The sequence below is a fragment of the Argopecten irradians genome, unplaced genomic scaffold, assembly GCF_041381155.1.
Source record: "Argopecten irradians isolate NY unplaced genomic scaffold, Ai_NY scaffold_0091, whole genome shotgun sequence".
NCBI lineage: Eukaryota > Metazoa > Mollusca > Bivalvia > Pectinida > Pectinidae > Argopecten > Argopecten irradians.
This window is the reverse complement of record NW_027187558.1, coordinates 52,039-59,141: the sequence shown is the minus strand read 5'-3', so window position 1 is coordinate 59,141 and position 7,103 is coordinate 52,039. Positions and strand designations below refer to the sequence as shown.

Below are 7,103 nucleotides of genomic sequence, written 5' to 3'. Positions count from 1 at the left end.
TTTGTTACCTACAGGTGGTCGTTGTAAGTTGTATTACCTACAGGAGGTCGTTGTAAGTTTTGTTACCTACAGGTGGTCGTTGTAAGTTGTATTACCTACAGGAGGTCGTTGTAAGTTTTGTTACCTACAGGTGGTCGTTGTAAGTTGTATTACCTACAGGAGGTCGTTGTAAGTTTTGTTACCTACAGGAGGTCGTTGTAAGTTGTATCACCTACAGGTGGTCGTTGTAAGTTGTATTACCTACAGGTGTCGTTGTAAGTTGTGTTACCTACAGGTGGTCGTTGTATGTTGTATTACCTACAGGTGGTCGTTGTAAGTTGTATTACCTACAGGTGTCGTTGTAAGTTGTGTTACCTACAGGTGGTCGTTGTAAGTTGTGTTACCTACAGGTGTCGTTGTAAGTTGTATTACCTACAGGTGTCGTTGTAAGTTGTATCACCCACAGGTGGTCGTTGTAAGTTGTATTACCTACAGGTGGTCGTTGTAAGTTGTATTACCTACAGGTGGTCGTTGTAAGTTGTATTACCTACAGGTGGTCGTTGTAAGTTGTATTACCTACAGGTGGTCGTTGTAAGTTGTATTACCTACAGGTGGTCGTTGTAAGTTGTAGTTACCTACAGGTGGTCGTTGTAAGTTGTATTACCTACAGGAGGTCGTTGTAAGTTGTATTACCTACAGGAGGTCGTTGTAAGTTGTATTACCTACAGGTGGTCGTTGTAAGTTGTATTACCTACAGGTGGTCGTTGTAAGTTGTATTACCTACAGGTGGTCGTCGTAAACGTTTTGAAGAAATTAAACCTGTCATTTTTTTTAAACTTATATTCAAATTTGTCACTTTTGAGTAGTTTCTATATAAAAAAAAACCAGCATCCATCTGCGGTAAATCCGCTTTGTACATAACAATTCCTTGGCAAAAAGTTCTATGATATATGTATTGTTTAATTGATGTGATATATATCAATGTTTTTTTCAAGAAAAAAATGCTTTAGTTCTCGTCATAATTGATTTTTGGGAATGATGTTTGGTGGAAATTAGGTTAAAAAGACTCATGCAAATTACATAAAACATTTTAATAAACACAAAAATGAAAAAAAAAGATAAAAATGTTGACATCCAATTCGATCTTCATTTCATAACCGAAAGTAAATCCCAACTTATGCAATGTTAACATTTTGATTTGTGATCAGTGAGTGAAAAAAATATTGGTTTTCGGAGGGGGCGGTTGGGTGTGGGACCCTCCTAGCCTACGGCTTACATGTATAACGGTACATTGTGGTTGACTGTAACTTTGAATTTGGGCGTCGCTCTTCCTGTAGTCTTCAAAAAGGAAATCTTTTCAGGCCTGTGATTGGTGAGATTTTTTTCTCTTTAAATTCCTTCAGTTTTACTGTGAGATAGTCCAGAGGTGGATATAACGTCAGTAATAGTAACCCTTGGAGTACCGAGGGTGCTGAGAATACGCTTCTTCAATTCATTGATTTACAGACTTTGAGAACATGTAGCTCATTTAAACATCCGGATGTTTCACTAGCATTCTGGACTTTATCATACGTCCGAATATGGCCCAATATATATACCTTTTAGCGTTGGTGGGCTCAGTATTTGGTATATACGGTCCATTCAGATTGCTAGCAGCACAGCTGTCGTACCACCAGGCACCACGCCAATCTTCAGCACAATTGCCATACCATTGGTCATTGTCCTTGTCATTCGTGGAGAACTGGAAATAATTGTGGTACTCCGTTCCATCATCTGTCAAAACAGAGTCGGTTTATTAACAAACATTTCGAGAGTATTTCGTCTTTGCATATTACAGATTTACCTCCCTTGACGTCTTTATTTTGTAATTGAAACTCGCATCACCCTTTTTTTCTCTGAAAGGTATGACGTTACGCTCGCAAACGAATGACAATCAATACCTACCTACAAGGGCAGATAACTCTGTAACATGCAAATAAGGAAATACTTACGTACTACATATTTGAACAATACATGTTCGCTGCGGGTCCCTATAAATTATCACATTAACCATAGACTATGTCTTTTTTAGTGAAAGTGACCATTGTAGTTGACGTTTTGGCCTCAAGCTCTATTCCACAGGGACTAATTACTTGATTTGTACTATTGTACTGTGTAATGTAACTTTTCGTTTTGGAAACAATTTTAAGAACATGAAGCTATATACAATATTTTCATAACTTCTATGCCGTCTTCTGATATTACAGACACATTTGCTTTTGTTGATACCCATATCATCATATTTTCAGAGACGTTACTGTCGCTCACAGAATACAGACGTCATGATCGACACCTTCCCTCAAGGGAGATAAGTGTGTGTGATATGCTTTAACGAAATAATGATGTTTACACCACAACCGGAAGTTCAAATGTTTTACTAAACCGGAAGTTCAAATTTTTTACTCAACCGGAAGTTCAAATATTTTTCTCACCTGGAAGTTAAAATGTTTTACTTAAAACTGAGTCACTTGTTATCCTGTTTACTCTATATCTATTTTATGCATCCAGCAGTAATGATACCATGATCAACTAAATAGTAAGGACGTTATGAACTCGGCTTTTCATTCGTACTATGGAAATGGTTTGACAGTTGCTAATTACATAATTACTGAATGCTTTGGACGAGAACACATAAAAATAAATTTAACTCACGGTGAACTCCAAACTTACAGTTGTAATTTCCAGAGAATCCCGATATAGTCAGTCGGTAACTTGAGGACTCGTCACCAACCCTGAAGTTTGAGTACACGGCGTACACGGAATCATTTGTCAACGACATCAACTCAATACGGAGGACGGAGCCGGTCTCGGTTAGGAAGTGTATTATATCAAGCCCTGAAACAAAATGACATACCGTAGTATAATACAGGTACATGTAGTGAATTAAAATAAAAATAAAATCTAATAAAAACAATTCCCGAAAAATTCCGATTATTCAAGATCCCCATGACATGCCATTAGATTATTCGCCTACGGTTATCTTTTGACTTTATTTCATAACTAACCAATTCCTTTGCTGATCTATTTGTTTGTATCGCACATGCGCAATAGACGATCTTGCATCACCATACCAGCTGGAACTAATTTAATGGGGGGGTTTCTACATGTGAGAGGAATACCAATGTCCTCTCCGATTTTAACAGATGAAATCAAACAAATAGTAAGTAATAGATGCAAAATCGTCCATATGTGTTTGTCTGACGAGTCGGGCTTTACTCGTTGGTGAGAACAGGAAAATATGAAGAAAAAAATGTATCATGTGCCCTATATACAAGCGGAACGTTGAGTGGCCATGGGCCGGTGTTTAAGTTTACGTTGAAGTATTGATGTCACTATGTTTTAATTTATTCGGGGTATGTAAAAATATTTGTTTGCAAATTTTGGGAATCAAAAACATTTTTTCCATAACATGGTGATATTAAATAATAGTGACATCAATGCTATTAATAATTATTTTTTAGACTATTTGATAAAATATAATATGTTTTAATGTACGATGCTATTCGTTTGATTAGATCACAAGTGATCAGAACCACCTGGAGTATCGAGGATGAGGAAAAAACAATCATCTGAAGTACATACCAATCCAGAATTCTCCGTTCATGTCACCAAACCCCATCTTGTAGTCAGTCCAGTTACGGTAAAAATCGACAGTACCGTCCTGTCTGTTCTGTATCACCTAATATTTAAATCAAACCAGAATTAAAAACAGTTGTCTTCCAGGGGGGGCTAACTACATAATTAAATCAGTAATACTATCTGTGTTTGCAGTTCCATCCTATTGACCTCTGTTTGGAATGAAAAGCCAGTTAAGTAAACTCCACATTGAATTTGCGATTGCTAGAGTGTCAAGGATTAAGATGATTCATAAATATCAAAATGTTAAGGTGGAAATCGACACAAATCTGAACAAGTGGTCCTACCTCATACTGTACAAAAACCTTCTTTTATGTGCAGTTCTGATTTTAGCAGTCAAAGTACATTCGAAAAAGTTTCTGCGAGTTGATATCAACACCATTTATAATGATTTACATTGTATATTCAATTTCAAAATCGCAAGATATGAAATTGAAATCGCGAAATTCAGTCGCAGCGAAAGAAAGTTGTTTCACAGCATACACAATTCAGCTCTTTTATTTTGTTAGCATCGTACCATTTCGGAAGAGCGAAAACCACCATTGTATGATAATTTTTCTAATCAGAATACGGAATAGGTCACATTAAAATATTTGTCATGAGAGAAAGACACACTGGATAAAAATATGGCAGTCAATTTTTACTTTTAATATAATGTTTTTGCCATAGATTGTGGAAGGTTAATCCGTTCTTAGACCGTCATGCAAACCCTGATTATATACCTCACCGATAATCAAATCCCATCATAAGATATTTCACAATAGACACATTAATTTCGCTTGAAAGTTGACATATTTAGTCTAAAGGATTTCATTTCAAAGAAAAAAAAATCTTTACAAAGATGCATAATGAAAGATTATGTCTTATCTTCACACAAAAACCGAGGACATGATATACATCGTAAACAAAACATATAATCAGCAATTACGTATACCTATCATATCAATACTCCAAATGGCAAAGACACTGACCAATTTACGAAGTCGTAAACTGTCGCAAACTGTCAATGTCGTGATTTGTGTGACTATAGTGTACACCCATAATTACCGTCCACGGTCCTCCGGCTGTATCCATGTCACAGTAAAAATCGTAACTTTGACCCGATGTCAAGGTCACTCTGTAGACACCTGAAGGACTTGCAGAATCTACTCCATTACAACTTGCAAGATCTACAAGAGAATTTTTCAATTTACATGGCTAATGAAGGCAGATAATAACGATATCCAAAATATACTTTAATAGCTAGGTTTTTCCACACAAGTTGAATATGCTGAAATTGGTAATTTGTGATCCTAGAAAAGTGGTCTTTTTGATATAAACAGGTGGTCACTAATGTAGGTTTTACCATATTTTCTTTTAATTTTATAAAGTTTTATTGATGCGCACTGGAGTTTGGGGAAATGATACAAAGATATTATTATTCATTTTCTGAAGCGCCATTAACATTTGACTGCAAGCCAAACCAATAGGTAAACAACATTAAGCGAACCTGTCAGTTTACTCGCATCAGACTTCAGATTACTGACATCTCATGTAAAGAATCAAAAGAAGGGTGACTAGTGCTGGGGTCGAAATTTCCCCTAAAAATCTCCATTTTTTGTTTTGAAATCTTTTGATAAAAACTTTGGTGTTAATATAATATAAAGTCAAACCTGTCTATAACGACCACTGAAGGGGAGACAGAAAAACGGTCACTATAGACAGGTTGCCTTTATAGACAGGTTGGGACTTTCGTGCCAACCAACGAGCCAGTAACTAAAATAGAATTATATCAATACAAAACAGACCTGCTTACTAGATATTTATATATTTATTTCCATGCATTATTTAAGAAATAATTGTGTCAATATATTTCCGTGATTTGTGTTCGTTTTATTTTAATGCAATCGGAAATTTCGATCATAACAAAATCAACTCGTTTTGATACATAGTAGATTTTTTTCAGCTATGAACATAATCATTACCTAATTACTGACTTCACATGGCCTGGAATTATCTGTGAACGATTATTTTCAGACAATGTATGCGTGTAATATTTTTTTTACAACACATTCTCGCTGGCAAGTCGTATGTAATGTTGCCGTGTAACCAGTTTTGACGGATTAATCTCGGAACATGAAAGATCGATTTGGAGGCGTTTTCCACAAAATACAGCTTCAAAACTATTAAAATCATAATGCAGGTACACATATTAACTTTCAGTAACATTTCTACCCGGTTACATCGGGCGATAATCCGACTGACTCTAATTGTAAAGAAGTCGAACGTAAATTTATAGGCCTAATTTGAAATAGCTTAAGTACAGGCCATTTCTTAGTAATAAAACAATGCTATATATCGACAATGAATAACGGAACACATTGAATAAATCGGCATGTTTTATTTTGCCTACCGTATCATCCGAGTTGTGGCTTCAAAATCACGCTTTACGAGTGATCTTTTCGTGCACATGGCGTTCGCGACCCAAACGTTCAGTCTTTGATAGGCATAAACGGTCGTTAGAACTTCCATCCTTAAGTTGGCAACCATATTTGTACCTCAAATGTTACGACCGCTAGGTTATAAACCAAACAGCTAGTACTGTATAAACAATTCATAGCTTGGGCTTCAGTAATGGCTGCCATTTGCTTACAAAGGGAGTAAATTACCGGAAGTAGGTCAAAGGGACGCTACTACACACACACTGTACTCGGTACCCGAAAAGTCGATCTCAGCGACCGGTCGTTATACAACTTTGACGGGGCTAAAATGACCGGTCGTTAGCCACATTAGACAGGTGGTCGTTATGCACAGTGCCATTACATAGTAAAAACGCACGGGAGTCTAAAAACCGGTCGTTATAGACATGCGGTCGTTATATACAGGCGGTCGTTAGAGCAGGTTTGACTCGTAATTATATTTTTCATCAATATCAACCTTATAGTGAAAGTTTTACTAATATTTCATATGCTTTTAGTTGATTTAGCAAAGTTGTTGTAATGGATGATGCGCAGTTTTAGATCTAGAAACTCTAGAGATTTGAGTTTTCAAACGATTCTCTGCCGACGATATGTGGACTGTTGAAAGTGTTTAGTACCTGCTAAGGAGTAAATATGTGAAACTTTGATGGAGAACGGAAATGAGAAGAAGCTGCAGTTTATCACACCATTCTACTTATAGCCAGTGGTGTCGCCTATGTGCTATTTTACATATGTTATTAGCGACAACCTGTTCCCGTTATTGTTTTACTGCTACAGACTGTATACACGTATTGCCGATCAGGAGTTACTCTTCACAACAGAAGTATTCTTATCACGACTGTTAATCTATGTCTATAAGATATCTACAAGAGATCACAGAGGGATATTGGTGCCCACCAAAGAATCATCTATGTCTGACAATGGAAAAAAAGGATCTTTTCCATGTTTTTTAAACATTTTTTCAAAAATAATACACATAAAATTTGAGAC

At 36.4% G+C, this 7,103-nt stretch overlaps 1 protein-coding gene across 1 annotated transcript; it reads right to left on the bottom strand.

The window, feature by feature from the left end:
• Positions 1-2,595: 2,595 nt before the first annotated feature.
• On the bottom strand, positions 2,596-6,183 carry LOC138311707 (fibrinogen-like protein A). Its single transcript, XM_069252947.1, has 5 exons — positions 6,047-6,183; positions 5,396-5,409; positions 4,702-4,823; positions 3,601-3,697; positions 2,596-2,952 (listed from the first exon to the last, which is right to left on the bottom strand). The coding sequence occupies exons 1-5, from the start codon at positions 6,181-6,183 to the stop codon at positions 2,624-2,626; spliced, it is 699 nt and encodes a 232-aa protein (XP_069109048.1). The 3' UTR covers positions 2,596-2,623.
• Positions 6,184-7,103: the final 920 nt, after the last annotated feature.

Bases quoted from the DNA above. Each gene is read 5' to 3' on its own strand.
- LOC138311707 (XM_069252947.1), bottom strand. From the start codon at position 6,183: ATGGTTGCCAACTTAAGGATGGAAGTTCTAACGACCGTTTATGCCTAT. The intron at 3,698-4,701 runs GTAATTATGGGT...TTTAAATATTAG, and splicing joins CAGCCGGAGGACCGTGGACG to GTGATACAGAACAGACAGGA. The intron at 2,953-3,600 runs GTATGTACTTCA...GGGGATCTTGAA, and splicing joins GAACGGAGAATTCTGGATTG to TAATCGGAATTTTTCGGGAA.